Raw genomic sequence first — 14647 nt, forward strand, 5'->3', positions numbered from 1 at the left:
AGAATCCACGATGGTTGAATCCAGGACCAAGATCTGTGATTCTGAAAAGGCTGGAACCCCATGACTGGATGGAGAGTGGTGCTGGCTGCTGACCTTCATGGTGAGGACTTGAGTTAGGGAGCATGGGGTATACTCACTCTTTTGCTTTTTGGGTGTGAGATCCCAACAGGAGTTACTAACATTTTGAGGAGGGAAGAAAGGAAAACTGACTCTGGTCACATGAGCCTTTAGAACGGGAATGGGAAATGATTGACACTAGAAAATAGGGTATGTTATTTTGTGTCTGGTGATAGATGTAGGGAGGCTGCTGCACAGAGTGCTTCTACTGGAAGTGTGTAGTTGAAATAAGGGTTTGGGATGGTTGTAACGTTATGCACACAAGAGCATCGAGGAAAGTACAGCCCCAGATGTGCCAGCCTGGTTTGCCCTGCTCTGATCAGAGGGTACCAGCAGCTCTGCATCATTTGTAGGATGTGAGCATAGCATTCTAACTCTGCTGCCCTTGGTGGATGTGTCACCACTGTTAGCAGGACTTCAGTGCTGTTTTACATCCCTTCCTTCCTGGCACGCGACCGTCTCCACAGGAGTATTCTCCCCAGTAAAATAAACACAAGGCCGACAGCAGCATGGCTTTAAAGCAAGTGGAGAACACTGACCACCCAGTGAAAAAGGAGAGTTCTGATAAGAGGCATCAACTAAAAATTCAAGTTTGCAGCTTCTGCCAGGAAGAAAGCATGCCTTGAAGCAGCGTGTGTGGCAGAGGAGGGAGGAGGCGGCAGGGCTGCTTTGGTGTTCACAGCTTAGTGTAATTTCACCTGGAAATAGTTAAATGCCAAGACTCTCTGCATTTTGGGAGTGCTTTTCATTATCAGGTATCTAACAACAGTGTAAGCAGTGATTATGCTGTGGCTGTGGCAACATCCTCTAGGGATTACGGCAGCGTCACTGAAGATGGACAAGAGCTCATGGTCCATTCCCAGACGTGCTGAGCATCCCCACATCATTTTATAGCCAGGAGAAGGGGGCATTTTTGGTATTCTGGGTAAATCAAAGGTGATGGGATTGAGTGGACAGTTTGGTAGATGTGTCTGTCTCAATGACTCCGCCGGAGTCATTCACAGGCTCATGCTTTTCTTTCTTCTTCTTGCCCCTTGCTAATGCGGGGCCGGAGCAGCGGAGCTGTGCTCAGGAGTGATGCTAGTGTTTCTTGTCATCTTTGTTGGGGGTTTTGTAAAGCCTAGGTAGCATGTCAATTATATATGATGGGTGGAAGCCTAATATTCTGTGATAATTAGAAGGCAAGTCTAGTGTGAAATTGGATTAGGGTCCGGCATTACAGTCCGGGATTCCTTTGGTAGCTGGTTCAGAGGAAGTCATAAAACTCCTTTAAAGATGACACAGGCCCATGTGTGCTAGAAGGGAGAGGCAGAGCACAAAGGCTGAAATGCTGGCCCCGATTTCAGGTCCTCAGCAGTGTTTGCCTCCTGCTCCTCCACCACCCAACCTTACCCCAGCCTGATTTCTTACAGGGGAGCAAAGTCCAGCAGTAACCTCTCAGACCATAAACCACTTTCTGGCTTGTTTACTGAGCTGCAGTGAAGGGCTGGGCTGTGTGGGGAGCCTTTTAAAGAAATACCCACCCCCTGCCTCCCAGTAAACTGCTCCTAGAGTTTTAGCTAGTTTTGCAGTTAGCCGTCCTTAAAGTATGAATTTGGGCAAGGGGATGAGAAGAGGAGGGAAGGAAGGTGTGCTGGAGACCCAGGAACAGCATTATGAAAGGTCTTGGAAAACCCTTTGCTGAAGAGAACTGCTTTTCAGTATTATGTAGCCCCTAAGTTTCAACTGCTCACTTGTTTAATGAAAACTCATTCTTCAACACAGTGCAAAATAGTTACTTAATTTAGAAGAAATTCTGTGTGCCTGGAGTCTGCTAAATGCAGTGTTTCTGTAATGGCTTAAATCATAATTTTGCAAGATTACCTTTCTGAGTGCATTTGCTTGGATGTGCAGATGGTAACATGTACCATCACATTTCTGTCTTTAAACAGCCACCTTCATTCCCCAGCCAAGGAGCAAGTTTCTTTCATAATTTTTGGCCTCTCTCTGTATTCATATGTATCTTAAAATAAGGAAAAGTCTTGCTGCAGCAGGCCATGAGAAAGATCTGCTGCAAATCCATGTCAAGCTGTGATGATACTGTGCATATGCGGTGGATATTTGGAGTCGATCTCTGCTACTTGGGCTCTTTTTGCCATGCAGCCCCCAATGTGATGATTGCACACCCTGCCAAACAATTCAATAAAAAACCTAACTTAAAAGGAGGCTGTGGCAGAGTTATGTTTTTGCTGTGCTCGCATGGTGATAAATTACAAAAGCTGCCGAGTATTTCACACTCACCAGTAGATGAAGAGTTGCCTTGTATGGGCATTGTTTGATGAGTTTTAATTTGGGAAATAATTATTGCCGAATGTGTCCTTGACAGTGAGTGCACACCATGAGTGTTCTCTACATAATATACATAAACTTTAGATCTCTGCTAAGTATGCCTAAATAGACATATTTTTCACTGATTTTCCTTAGAGGGGTTCACTGCTAGTTTGACAAAGAGCTTTGGCTTTGGTCTTGGCTCCAGGTTGGTGTTTGTGTGTGTAACTGGTCCATGCTCACGTGGAGCTCTCCAGCCTTTCCATTCCCCTGGTTGTAGCACCGTGGTGTTTGAAAGCTGTTTGATGGTGTCTTGCATCAGGGTCTGTCTGCACAGGGTGAGTCCCGTGGATGGATCCTGAATGGGTCAGCTCTGATAGCAGATTTAAAAGCCAGAACATGAGATTTCTTGCACACTGTGCTGGTGTTGATAGATGTATTCTTAGAGATTTGGTTGTGCTAAGGACAAACCTCTGTGTGGGAAAACTGGGACTCCCAGTGTCTTCTAGTGACTTTCCAGTGACATCTCCCACTTCGGCATAAGAAAACTGCAAGAAAAGCAGCCCACAGATCTAAACTTTCTGTTTTTTGAATGCTGGGTAGCAGAGTACATCCTCCTATGATTAGCACTGAGTAGCCAGAGCTCTTCAGTTCCAGACAGAGCTAATTCTTGATCATGAGCCAAGACCACATAGTGCTGACATGACTGAGAAATATCTTCCATAATTAGATTGCTTGGTCATTAATTTTTGAATGTCTGAGTTACATTTTGGAGCATTATTTCTTAATGATCAACCAAATGGGATCTGTGCAAGCTTGATTTACTGTCAGTCGTGCTCTTGCTTGGCTTTGCACGTGTGTCCCGGGGAGACACTGTCAAATCTGGGACAAAGGGGATTAGAGGAAATGATTTGGCTTTGCAACATTAGGCAGGATGGTAACTGTAGTTTAATAATGTAAATAGATGTGAAACTGATACCTGTATTTGTGAAATACAGTGAGCTTTTTTAAATAATAAATAAATTGGAGACATTGTTAAAACCACTGTATTCAGGATTGTAGGGCATCTATGGACAACTTCAGAAGTGTCTGTGAAGTGTAACTGGGAAAAGAAATCCTGCTATCAGTAGGAATTTGCTTTGCTGCTATTCATGGTAGGTGTTGTGTCAGAGTACTTAGTCCTGAATTGAAATTGGAGCAGAGATTGAAGGTGAAACAAAGCAGTGATGCTTGGGCACTTTCTTCTTTTGAGGCTTGCTGGTAAGGTGGGCTCAGAGAGGACTGCCCAGCCATACTCCAGGATGTATTCAGTGGGCAGGATCTGAAAATCTGGGTGCACTGCTTCTTCTTGTTTAAATGACTTACAAAGCTACGTGGAGCTGCCTCCCTTGGAGCTGTGTATTTGCTGCTGGAAGTGCTCCCCTTGTCAGAAAGAAGTTGCCTGTGAAAAAAAGATACATCTGTAAGGAGTCAGTGAGATTTTTCTGTGTTTTCCAAAAGCTGTGCTTAAGCAGTGCTGCTTCCCGTAGCAGACTTTGAGCTTTCTGTAATTGAAGAGCAGTGGATGGTCTTGTGCAATAAATTAGCTGTGTCAGAATTATCTGCTGGTCAAGGTCTCTCTGTAATGCCACAGAAAACAAACAAACCCTGTAGCACAACAGGGAAATAGATTTTAGGCGGAGAGGTTCTCAGGAACTTTATATATAGACACAGAGGTAAAAATATTCATGCCATTTTTTGAAGTGGCCCTGAAGTGTCTGTAAGGAGAGACACTAACCTTTCTGGGCTAGAAAGTCCTGCAGAGTGATACAAAGGTTCACCACCTGGGCAAAAAACATTGTTGGGAAATCTTGCACAAGGCAGGCAGAGCATCAGCCTGTTGAGTTAATCATGGTCAGGCTTTGAACTGTCCAAAACCTGTTTTTGTTTCTCTAAACCCAGTTTTGATGCTCTAGCAGGCAGGATGGATGGCTTTTCCTTAAACGTGTGGTGCACTGCCTGTCAGGAAGACGTTATTTTCTGCACGGGGTGTGACAAATCCTTTGCAGCTCTGACAGTGAGTCTTTGAACCTCCACATTGGTTGCAGGTCCTTGGTGACTTCCAGGGTGGGAGCAGGCAGGGAAGAGCTTTCCCTTCTCCATCTGTTTCCTCAGAATGAGGGATAAGGTCTGGCAGCAGGGTGTCAAATGGGAGAGAAGGCAGCAGCTTACATGTTGGCTGTGTCTTTTAAAATACCATCTGACTTGGAAATAGGAGTTTCTCATCCTGACTGCTTGTTTTGATCGCATCTTCTGTGTTGACAAAGATTTGCGCAATTTGCCCAGATTTGAACCACTTCGGCATGAGCCCACCTACTTGATGTTGGTGCTGTCTTGCGGGGCCTGTCAGAGAGCTGGAGCTGAGGACTGCTGTGCCAAGGGTTTCTCTTGGCCCACAAAGCTTGGCAGTGGTGTTTTGTGGGTGGTGCAGGAAGGGGGCAGCTTCATCCCACACAAGGCATCTAAAAGCAAATTGTATGGGTCCAGATCCTACGTCCAGACTGTCTGAGAGATTCTGAAATGGAGCTGTTGCAGATACTGAAAGGCTTGGTGATGATCTCTCTGACCAAGCCAGCTTGAGCCAGATGACTCCTAGGAAGGAATTATCTTGAGAAAAAAAAAATCTGTTTGAAGTCTCCAAAAACAAATCCCTTGTTACCTCCAGGATAATGACAGAAAACTGCAAAACTAGGAGCTGGGAAATATGAAGTGTTTTCGTGAGCCATTGCATAAACCAACTATGATTTAGTGTCAGTGATAGCTGTGCTTCTGAGAGAGACTACTTCTCCTCTGATTGGATTGGGGAAGGGTGAAGAAGAAAGCACTTATCTGGACAAAAAGGGCCATTGCCACTGATGTTGTGTATCAACTGAATGAACTGGAAGTATTAAAAATACTTACCAAAACTTCATGCAAGTTACGATATACAATATATCTATATACAGGTCGATTTTCTGCTTCTTCAAATTATACTGTAAGGATGAGTATCTGCTTATTCTGTTTATTTATTAACTGGATAAGTAAGAAGACACTTTTTAATGTTCTGGCAGAAAGACAAGGTTTTTTACATGTGTTGCTATAAAGTTTCTTTAAGGAATCGGGTTTTGATGTGCTTGGTCCAGTGCTTGCAGCGATGGGGGTCTCCTTGTAAGTAAATGGTGCTGCAAATCTTCACACACTCTGTCTCATGAGACCTCTTTTCTCTGGCATAGAGAGTCCTTTTAACCTGGGATGTTTTCTTCTCTGCTTTTCAGGTGACCACTTGAAAGTCTGCTCGCAAGGCTACACATGCTGCTCTCAAGAAATGGAGGAGAAGTACAGTCAGCAAAGTAAACACGACTTCAGAAACGCTGTCACAGAGCTTAGCAATCACCTACAAAACATGTTTAGCTCCCGATACAAGAAGTTTGACGGTAAGTGCAGAGACCTCAAACTTTCTCTCCTTGGGATAAAAATGTGAAAAATCCCCATCCTGTTGTTTTCTGTGCAGTTGTTCTGCTCTTTCTCCCCCTTTGCTGGGAAAGTTCATGACTCGGCTCAGGGGGCAGAGCATGCCTTGTTTTGCAATCCCGTGAGAGAGAAGTATTTGCTGATTATGGCTGCTTGTTTCCCAAAGAGAGAGATCTTTCTTTCTGATTAATTTTTTGAAAAGCCATTTTGCTCTAATGTAAGATTGCAGTTGATTTTGTTGGTACATCCCTGCAGCACATGTAATTGTAACGTGCACATCTTGCAGCCCTGATCCACGACAATGGTGATCTTTCCCAGCACGTTATGAACCCACAGGATTTATATCCATCTCACTTTTTAGCCTTTGGGGCTAAGCAGAACAGCAGATAAACAGAGGGTGGTTTTGTGTGGAGGCCGAGTGTTCAAGTGTGATGCAGGGTCAGAACCATAATGAACAAGTCTCGGCTGAGTTCCCATCGCTGGAGTGATGATAACTGCTGACAGATAAGCAAATGACTGGCCTGGGTATTGCCCTTGGGTCCACAGTGTGTCCTGTCAGACTGGCTCTCCATAGGGCATGCCTACTCATGGGAGCTCCAGGAAGAAGCTCCCTTTGGAGGTAGCTTGCACGCAGCCAGCACTGCCCACCTTGCAGCCTGATGCTTTTCCTTTGAGAGCACCTCTGCAGCCAGCTGAAGTTGATGCCTAGACACTGGGCACAGCACCTGGCTGAAGTCTCAGAGCATTTCTTGATTTGCTTTTGAGCTCTTGGTTGGTTCCTGTGCGGCTTTGTAGGTGCCTCAGCGCTCCCAGACACTGCAGCCCCCTGTTGTTTGAGCATCTGGGGAAGACAAGCAGGATGTCAGGCTGTTGCTTGGATTGTCCTTTTTAGCTGCGGGAGTAAGGTGACAGCCCACTGTGTGTGGAGGTATCTGACAAGTCGAGTGGACTAGGTTGCTCACACAGTTCTGCTTGTACATCTCCATCACACTCTGTGGTAAAGGACAGTTCCCCCGTGCAGCTCCTCTGGACATTTGTTCCCTTGTTTGGTCATTGGTTCACCATGAGTTTTCTATGAATATGCCAAAGTCTGTGCCTTGAACCTTCCAGCGACAGCCTCTGCACCACCACAGTGGGTAGCAGTATCTTGCTTTCAAAAGGGATTGGCACTAGGGTCAGAGAAAAAAATCCCTGGGTATGAAATTGCAGTGAGTCAAAGTAGAATTATGCAATCATCTTGATAGCATCTAAATCTGCTGGCTAAATATTTCCCTCTTAACCTCTGTTGTCTCTACCTGCTGGTACACCAAAGGGGTGATAGAGGGAGAACCAAAGTGTCTAGACTTGCAAGCTTATTAAATGCAGAACAAGACACTTAATGAAATCCAGCCCATAGATAAGCTTGTTCAAAGAGACCAGAGGAACAGCATCTGCTTCACCTTAAATGAACGATGAGGCTTTTTGAAATGCTGCACTGAAAACAAAGAGCATGCACGGGTCGCTGCATTGGCATCCCAGACATGGAGCAGACATCTTGTGAGATGCATCTGCCCCTTTGTGGGGGAAGGGATGGCTGCAGGGGGACGTTAAACCAAGCTGAGATGGATGCCTGTCAAAGGACAAGGCTTCAAAATAGGTGAGCTTTGGAAGGCAGCCTGCACAAGCTATTCTGTCTGTGCTCTGTGTTTCTCCTGTCAGCCCCTCAGAGCATCCTCTCTGCTGGTCTCACTCTCACTTTAGCCTGGGAAATCCTTGAGTGGCAGGTCTTGAAGGGGGTAGTGTTGTCCAGCTGTTTTTGAAAACTGGATTTACTGTGCCTGGCCTGCCCCTCAAGGGTGTGTCTCTGCCTCATTTAAAACTAAGGAAGGAGAATTGGCGACCTCCTCAGCCTGTCCCAAAGCCTAATGACTCGTCTTTGAGTGCTGATATCAGAGCTAAATCTTCATTTGCTGCAGACAAAGCTGATTTAGGGATTTTTTAAATCTTACCTGGGGTGGAAGTAGAGATGAACAGATTACCACCCTCTATCATTTACCTCTTGGGCGGCTTTTAATCATGACTGCCTCTCTCCCTCCAGCCCAGTCACCTGGAGGCTGGAAGCACACCTTCCTGCTGGTTGCTGGGGCAGGTTAAGGAGTCTCCCCACTTAGATACTCAGACTCTTCTGCAAAAATGTTGGAGTTCCATGCCCTAGACTGCTGTGTTTTATTTGTTTAGGAGCCTACTGTTGAATGTTTGGCTGCTTGTGGGATGGCGTTTCCTTCCTTTGGTCCTGGTGCTTGGTCATCAGATCAACTGTGGTCAGTTGTGTCTTGGACGTTTGAGTTCCTCTTGCCCTGCATAATTCATCCCACACTTTGATCTAATGTACCCAAACTACAGGAAGGAGAGGCAGTCGAGACCCATATATTTGTCCTGATCCTTAGGGATGAGACTGGAAAAGGACACAATTCCTTCTGGAGCTGCTCTTCTGCATGGGCCCAAGCTCTGATATTACTGTTTGCAGCTCTTCAGGGCTTCTTTATCACTTGTAGCTACATCCATTCAAATCAAAATAAATCTGGTAAAAATAAGCTGTACACTTTCCTTAGTTTAACATGAAATCCTCTGTGCTACAGCCTTGCAGAGTGACTGAGTAGGCAGGATGAGTTATTACAGAGACCAAATCCACTTGAAGTGGAGTGGACACTTCTCTGGCGGGGTGACACATCCCTGGGCTGCGATCAGCCACTCCAGGGTGCATCCCAAACAGCAAACCCTGTCCTCCAGCCCTTTGAAAATATTTGTTGTGGGTTCTCTTGGCTGCTAATCTCCCAGCCTTGACATTCAGGTCTGGGAGGAGAGGCAAACCTGTCCTGCCTCTGTTATGTGCTTGACCTTTGCAGCAGTTGCTGCTGCAGAAGGACAGTCCAAGTGGCAGCATGTCCTTTGGATAGAGGCTGGGATGCCCTGTGGCTTCTGGAGCATTTGCATCAGCTGTTGCTTGAGCGCTGTGTGCTGTTGGAACTGTTGCCAGAATTGCTCTGATCTGACACCAAAGCCATACAGAAATGGATTATCTCCTCTTTAATCAGGAGAATGGAACAATCTGCTGATTTTCCATCCCAAAAGAGCTGACCAGGAGTCGTTTCAGCTCCCAGTGCATAATTTGACAGCATCAGATCCTCCTGTGCATATTTGGTTTGCAGGCACTGGGAGAATTTGTGAGCTCAGGAGTGCCATATCTTACATACACTGTCTAAACATTTGCTTACAGTACAGGTATGTATGCTCCAGGAGGTCTCTCTTGTTGTAATTTAAACCACTAGCCTGATGCCAATGTAGCAGTAAGAGATGTATTTTCAGCGGCAAAGGAAATGCTTTTTGGTTAAAATAAAAAATACTTTGGGGCTTGTGGGGTTCACCATTGCTAAATGATTTTAGAGATGAAGATTTGCTGGTTAGTCTCAGATATGTTTATGGGCTTAGTTGAGAATTTCCTGGGCAAAATTTTCTGGCCATGTAAGCATCTCCCTCCATGACAGTGACATTCATGGGAAAGCTGCAACTTAGTGTGGTGACATCTCATGCCACAGAAGCAGCTATACTAGTCAGGGATTTAAACACCATGTCCTTTTTTTTTTTTTTTTTTTTTTATTAATAAAATGTCTTGTGCCTTTTCTTATCTTCTCAACTTAGTGCCCTCCCTTTCTCTCTCTCAGGGATTAATGACATTAATAGAATTAATGGTGACATTAAGACTGCATAAAAGCTCAGTTCCATGTATTAAATTCAAGCTTTCACCTCTTTTGCCCTTTGAGGCTGAAGTTTTCCACGCCTGGGTCTGTGCTAGCCAACATTGCTTTGGGGAAACTGCTCAGCTGTTTTGAGGAATTGGAGCCAGGACAGGACATAGCCCATAACTCTTCTACAGTGTTTCCGCTGTTCTGTTGCTTCCTAGATAAGATGTTCTTACTTTTTAAAGACACATCCTGAATCTCTTGGAAGACATAACTGTTGTGCCAAGCCTTTTTCTGGAGGGAAAAATAGAGAGGCTCCTTGTTTTTCCTCCCGCTGTATTGCACATGCACTTCTGCTGTTGTACTTAAACCAAGTTGTGTCCCTTTCTTTTGTGCACTCTACACTTAGGCAAGGCAGCAAATTTCTGCAACACTCATTGTAGGGGAGGGAAGTGTGTGAGATGGTCTGGGCCTGGGCTGGGCTGGCAGTAGATTTGGTGTTCCCAATGCCCAGATGACAGGATTTGTGTCAAATGGTACAGCCTGAGCCAGCATCTGTGAAGCTATTAAATGCTGTGTTCCATTTCTGATCCTGAATTTTCCATTAGTATTTAAGATAAAACAAATACAGAAAGTGTAAAATGAAGCCCTTTGGGGACAGTAAGTGGAAAGAAACCAAATCCAAGAAGAAAGAGCTGGCCAGGTGTCCCCAAGTCCATGGTGCACACAACCCCTCTGCTGTACAGGGAGCAGGCAGAGGGGCAGAAGAGGGGTTCCTGTTTGTGGGCTCCATGTTTGTATTGGGCAGGGTAGCTACAGGTGCACAGTTGTGATTATGATGAGCATCTTCGAAGCATCCCAGGGTGCTGTTGACCTTCTAGTGCGAGCCCTGTGTTACTTCTGGGTGCGTTAATTTCTTCCAATAACTGGCTTGCAGCTGAATCTGAGACTCTGGACAGGAGAGCATTGGCCAAATAGCTTCCAAGATCTGCTGAAACTGGAGGAAAAATCCTGGAACTCATTTCTCAGTTATCAGCAATCAGATAACCCATTGCTTCCAGCTGCTGTCTCCAGGTACAAGTTACCAGGGAGGTGTGCTGGTGCAGTGGGATACGTAGCTGGGATGTGTTAGTAACTGAGAAGGACACAGAAGGGACAAGGGAAAGCTTTTGGTAGTCTCCTTTCTGCTGCTTCAGGCAGTGTGCAGGCAAACAGTGAAAGATGAGCCCCACAGGTGCCCAGCCTGCTGCTCCTATAGTTAGAATTTGGCAGCCCATTGGGGTGCTCTGCCTTACCAAAATAACTGCCCTTTGGGGACCTTCATCTTGTGTTAACTCTTTTACTGGAAACTGCCTGTGAGAGCAGAGACCTGGGCCCTCATGCTGCTCCTTTGGCAGGGTCCCCCCATGTCTGTGGCACCCGTATGGGGTCAGTACTGGCTGCCAGTACATTCATATCTGTAGGATGCAGCTCCAGGTGTGTTGGCACAGCTGGAGCACTGAGTAGAGTCCTGGTGGTCCTCTGCTGTGCCAGAGCTGCATGGAGTTTGAGCTTCTGAGCTTCTGTGGGTTTATGGTGGTGGGAAGAGCTCTCCCCTTGCCACCCGCCTTCAGGCAAGTGCGCTGATGACCCTGACATCGTTAAGGTACAAATAATGGGGTGTTTTGATTTATTCTGCCACTGACATTGAGGTGAAGGCACAGCTTTGTTCTGCCCTCTCCAGAAATGGATGGCACCAAACCTCATACCAACCAGGGCAGAAAACATTGGGAAGGGCTGTTGTGGAGAGGCAATCCTTTGGTTTTAGATTGGTGCTTACTGAGGATAGGGAGGGAGTGACTGAGGAGAAGCTGGAAGGAGCAACCATCAACATGCTTCCTTTAGAAAAATCCCACTTGTGGGCTTTTGTTTATGCTTTCCCACTCCATGCAACAACAGTGAAACAAATTGTCTGCTGTCTGTGCCTCGGAAGTTTGTTTATTCTTTGTTTTTGTTCAGCTGGCTCCTCTCCATCTGGAGGTTTTTAAGGAGGTACATATACCACGATTTCTAGTCTTGTTCGTTGAGAAGGGTGATGCTTGTCTGATGGTGGTAAGAACCAGACCTCTATTTTGGGAGGCTTGGAAAGATCCTAAGGTCAAGTTCAAGTTGCTGCAGAAGTAGGAAATCTCATGGGGTGAGGTGAAGGGGGTTCCTGCCATATTGGTTAGGGGGGGAAAAAAAAAAGATACCAGATCTTGTAACTTAGCAAAGACTTCAACAAGGGGCAAAAGCAGTTTGTGTATGGGCTTGGACGGATCAAATACTCTTATGTGATCTCAGGTCAAAGCAGTTTTGGAGGTCTCCCCTGTCGTAAGGTCACAGGTAAACTGCTATCATCCTTTTGGCTTTTTTTCCCAAAAGCAAAGAAGCAGGCAACAGGCTTTGTGCTTGGCTACAGGAAACGTGACTGGTGCTCTCTGGTTACTAATTGTTGTCAACCAGTCAATGAGCTATTGTTTGTCTGTTGAAAATTAACTCTCTCTTCCTCCTTTTGGCACAAATGAGCCACCAAGTCTATGTGCATAGTCCTGGTAGCTGCTCCCTTGGATGCCCGTTTTGGTGATGGTGGTTTGGCTTGGGGGTATGATAACCCACTGGTTCAGGACTGGAGCTATTTTTATTTGTGTTTAATGTACTGTAATGTCTTAGAGTCCAGCTACTCACATGCTGGCTGAACAAATAAGAGGCAGCCCCAGCTGGAAGAGCTCTCCCTGCAAGTGTAATGAGATGAGGGTAACTGAGGTAATGGGAACAAGAAAGACATCCGCACTGTTCAGTAGTGCAGACCCTCCTTACACTCTGACAGCAGTAGGAAGGGAGGCTTGGGAAAACATGTACCTGTGAAATAACTTAGTGGGTGTCCCAGAAAGTTCCTTTGAGTTGGGAGGGTGTGGGAGGCAGCCTGAAGGAGCTCGCTTCAGAATGAAGTTTGGGCTAGGAACTTGGTGTATTGGTACCAAATGGATGTGGGGCAAAAGCTGAAGCACCTGAGAAATCACAGGTGTGTTTGAAGGCATTGAGGAATGGGTGCAGGGAAAATTAGACGTGAGGTGAGTAGAGGGAAGAGCAAACAGTGGAGGAAGAAGAAACAGAGGTGCATTTGAGGAAGAGTTGTTGCAAGGAGGGGGATGGAGGTGCTGGGAATAATGGACCAGTGCTTGGGGAGGAGGCAACATGGAAGCAGTGGGAGAAAACTCAGTATAGCTATGGGAGAAAATGGGATGTATGGGCAGTGACAGTCCCTGAAACCAGGAATGAGGAGGCTGTGAAGTCTGGGCTCATCCTGCTGCTTTGGATGTGGTAGAGCACGATGGGTTAAGAAGTGACCAAGGGCTTTTCTCACAGTTTTCCCAATTCATGGGATGACTTGTTCATGCAGCAAGATGCAGTGTGCTGCTGTTTTTTTCTTGAATCACAGGCAGCAATCTCTACACTGTCCTCCTCCTTCATTGGTCCTTATTTTCTAACAAGCTCAGTCTCAGTGTGAGAGTCCTGCCTAGTGTTGTGTGTTATCTTCTGCCCTGCTCTTCTGGACTCCTACTAGCCTCACAGTGCTCCAGAAACCAGCACTTCTAGAAATCTCTGGTTTTGGAGGTTTTGCTTTTTTTTCCCCAACGTATGAGGATGTGGCCCAGTTGTTTTTGTTGTCTTGACTTTCGCTAATCAAGCAAAGTTTATGGAGATGTTGTTCTTCCCAGATCTGCAGCAATTCACATATTGGGGCTATGGCTGTGACACTGGCAAGATTTAAGCCTGTACTCCTTCAAGCCCTGTGAAAGAGTTCTTCCCATGTCAGTAAGTGCTAACACATGTTTGAAAACAGGACAGATAAACAGCTTGTGGATCTGCCCTGCCCTTCTGAGTTCATATTCAATAAATGTGTTAACACTATGTGTTCATCGGTTTCTCAACACTTCCGGAAAAAGGTTGTTAAGCTAGGATTTGGTTTTCCCTGGTGGAAATTACGAATGCTGTATATGCAGTAAAGGAAGTGAAGGCATATTAAAAATAATGAAGCACATTCAAAAAAAAAATAAAATTTGCTTTTCTCCCTTTGGACTAGGTGGCATGGCTGTGGATGGCTTCAGCCTCCAGGTGAAGAGAGCTGTGGAACATTTGTCTCTTTTCTCCCAAATTCCATTTATCTGTCTGGATTGAATTTTGCTTCACATGGTAGGAGCAGCTGCAGGGTGGAGTTTGGATCTGCAGATGCACCTCTGGAAGATGCAGGCACGGAGCATGCGGGACTGTGGCTTGGGCAGGAGCATTTGTCTGGGAATCCATCTTGCTGTTGTGGACATTTTATGAGTAGACCTTTTAAGAAGAAGATATAATTAATTTCTTTGTGGCAGTGTTCTCACACTAGAAAGCGTAGTTGTCTATACAGACAAGCAAATTAAAGGTTTTGGTAAGACAGACGGCCCTTAATTAGCCATAATCTGGACAATATATTAAAAGTATGCTCAAAAAGCTGGGTGGCAAATTATCTGAAACTAATTAATTGTGCCTATAAAAATTCAGCATGTTCCATATGTGTGCTTGAACCTGGTTTTATTTGTTTTTTGAAGTGGTTCAGTAATTGCACGTCTACCTGGGATCTGTTTGTGTAGTTCATTTGCAAACCTCAAACAGAATAAGGCCAGTAGAAAACTCAGCTCTTAACCAAAGAAACCTGGTGCATGGGAAGTGCAGCATGTCTGGTGGTTTTTGGGAGCAGAAAGGTGTGTGGCAGCCCTGGTGCCTTTTGGAAGGGCACCAGCACACCTGAACATGGCCAACAGATGTGTGTCTGTAGCAAGCACATTGGTTCAGCAGCCTTGCTGAGCTCCTGGGTAAGACTTGACCTTTTTTTGCACTGCAGTTAAGGTTTCCTTCGTTCTATAAAATGTGGGGGTTTTAGGTGCTGAGCCCTGGGTCACTCATTATATGACTCTTTGCAGTGGCTACAAGAGGAGTAAGTGTGGTCCTGTGGA

At 45.6% G+C, this 14647-nt stretch overlaps 1 protein-coding gene across 1 annotated transcript in view; it reads left to right on the top strand.

The window, feature by feature from the left end:
• LOC136373920 (glypican-4-like) overlaps positions 1 to 14647 on the top strand; it is a 67262-nt gene that overhangs the window by 24626 nt on the left and 27989 nt on the right. The window contains 1 exon segment of the mRNA XM_066338986.1: positions 5718 to 5876. Within this exon segment, the coding sequence (XP_066195083.1) occupies positions 5718 to 5876 (159 nt within the window).

The sequence above is a fragment of the Sylvia atricapilla genome, chromosome Z, assembly GCF_009819655.1.
Source record: "Sylvia atricapilla isolate bSylAtr1 chromosome Z, bSylAtr1.pri, whole genome shotgun sequence".
In the NCBI taxonomy this organism is placed as follows: Eukaryota; Metazoa; Chordata; class Aves; order Passeriformes; family Sylviidae; genus Sylvia; species Sylvia atricapilla.